At 41.7% G+C, this 2,240-nt stretch overlaps 1 protein-coding gene across 1 annotated transcript in view; it reads left to right on the plus strand.

Moving 5' to 3' along the window:
• COL5A2 (collagen type V alpha 2 chain) overlaps window positions 1–1,636 on the plus strand; it is an 89,595-nt gene extending 87,959 nt beyond the window's left edge. The window contains exon 44 of the mRNA XM_023762115.1: window positions 1–1,636. This exon is cut by the window's left edge and continues 36 nt beyond it. Within this exon, the coding sequence (XP_023617883.1) occupies window positions 1–111 (111 nt within the window). The 3' untranslated portion in view covers window positions 112–1,636.
• Window positions 1,637–2,240: the final 604 nt, after the last annotated feature.

A 2,240-nucleotide genomic window follows, 5' to 3' on the forward strand; every position in this document is an offset into this window, starting at 1 on the left:
TACAGAACCCAGAACGTGGCGCGCTTGCCCATCATAGACCTGGCCCCCGTGGATGTCGGCGGCACAGACCAAGAATTCGGCGTCGAGATCGGGCCAGTTTGCTTTGTGTGAAGCAGCCATGGTCCGTCGACAGCGAGCAACACCCTCACCATCCATGGCCCCACCGGTCGCGAGAACCTTGCCTGCGTGAAGCTGATCCTGAGACTCTTGAAGTAGTGGCTGGCTCCAGTCAGCGTTGTACATATGGTCTTACATGCCTGGCCTTAGCCTTCAGAATATTTATTTTACTTACAGTCCTCAAGTGTCCATTGAGTTAAAGGATTTTTCAATACAGAAGTTTAGGTGTAAGATGACCAATGACAATGACCACCTTTAAGAAAAAGTAAACAGATTGAATACATAGTCTTTGTTTTCTTCAGTTTATTTCAATGTAATGATAAAGTTGCTTAGTATTTATGAGAAAACTCCTCTTCCTGGCTGGTAGCTTAGAGAGTGGGGTCTGTGAAACCACAGCACATGTTTATCTCCCGTGGCTGCAGTTGGACAAATCAAAGGTGGTGCCTCTTTGCGACCTCTCAGACCCGATGATCAATTAAAAGTGAAAGATGATCGATCAAGGGTTGCCCTTGAGATAGAAACCCTCGTGCATGTCTTGATATTGTATAACTATCAGAGAGACTCTTTAAAGAGAATCTTGAAAAAAATGGTTCCTCACTGTTTTAAATGGACTTTTTAAATAATATATATTCAGTGAAATTTCTTGAAAACAAAGTGAACTTAGATTTTATAAAGGGTGGTAAGTGTAGACTTTTTCCTCATTCAGATTTAAAGGTATCTTTCCCTCTTGACTTAGCCTATTAATACAGCTGGAAGTCACCATTGAGTAAACCATTGGGCACAGCACTTTCTTGTTTAAGAAGACATTGAATGCAAAACTTTCACACATACAACCTTATCAGCATGTCCAGGACCCAGAGCTGAGAGTCTTCCGATGGCAGTAGCATCGTCCCGAAGCCTGTAACGAAGAAAAGATTGTTTAGAAACCCAGGCGTGGAGCTGACTGATCGGATGTGATGATTGGAAATAGAACCATCTGGCCATTGAACTCTCCGGGGAAACATGACCAACATGTCTTAGCATGAGCTACCTCATCTCTAGAAGCTGGGATGGACTTACTATTCTTGTTTATATTTTAGATACTAAAAGGTGCTATGCTTCTGTTATTATTCCAAGACTGGAGATAGGCAGGGCTAAACTGTATTGTTATTTTTCCTTTAATGATGGTGCTAAAATTCCTCTATAAAATTCTTTAAAAATAAAGATGGTTTCATCAGTGCCATTTGTGAAAGCCTTAGACTTGGCCGTTTCTGAAAGAGGGGCCGCTGCTCCGTGCCTTCCCACCGTCCCCCCTCACGCTGTATCTGGGATGTTTGTAACCTGCCTGCTTCCGAGTCCGAGCATGTCGGGCCCCTGTGTCTCAAGGTTGTTGTTTTTCCTTAATTGCATTGTGTTGGCTCCATTTTAATTTCTTCTTTAACAATAAACAGCTGGGACCATCCCAAAGACAAGCCATGCACACAGCTGTAGTCATGTATCTGCAAAGCATCGAATTAAATGCACGCTTTTGTGACGGCAATGGTTTTTGTTGCGTGGAATTCCTTTGAGCTTATTAGACCCACTTCATTTCCAACAGTGGAAGGAAGGGTGCTGTGGTATTCCTTGCTCACCGTTCGTTTAAAAAGTAAATCAACAAATGTCTCCCACCGACGATACGCTGGCTCATGTATGGAAGTCAAGCTGCAGCGTCACTCAGGAAGGGAAACGTGACACTAATTGCCACTGTCTATGCCCCTAGGACCCTCAGGGTAGTATTATTGACAAAAAGAGAAAAGCAGCTGATTTTTCATGGTTGAAAAAACGGTGCTAATAAAACACGTGTCTCAAAGTGTATCACATAAGAATTTAGCCTAACGTTTTCAGAGTTTTATTTCAATATTTAACAGCATTGTTGTTCCCCAAATCGGTTTTGACTTGTGATCTACATCTTGAATTTGAATATTTATATCCCTAAAGACATCTGTGAGTTTGTCTGCATTAAATCTTCTTTCAAGTTCAACTTATACAGGCTCAGTTCAGATAGATGAGCCAGAAACATGCGGTGATTCAAGTCACAAACACTTATAATCTCCAAATATAGAAATTCTAGTTTATACTTGGAACTCGGGAATGTTTAACAAATA

The sequence above is a fragment of the Myotis lucifugus genome, unplaced genomic scaffold (assembly GCF_000147115.1).
Source record: "Myotis lucifugus unplaced genomic scaffold, Myoluc2.0 scaffold_234, whole genome shotgun sequence".
Lineage (NCBI taxonomy): Eukaryota > Metazoa > Chordata > Mammalia > Chiroptera > Vespertilionidae > Myotis > Myotis lucifugus.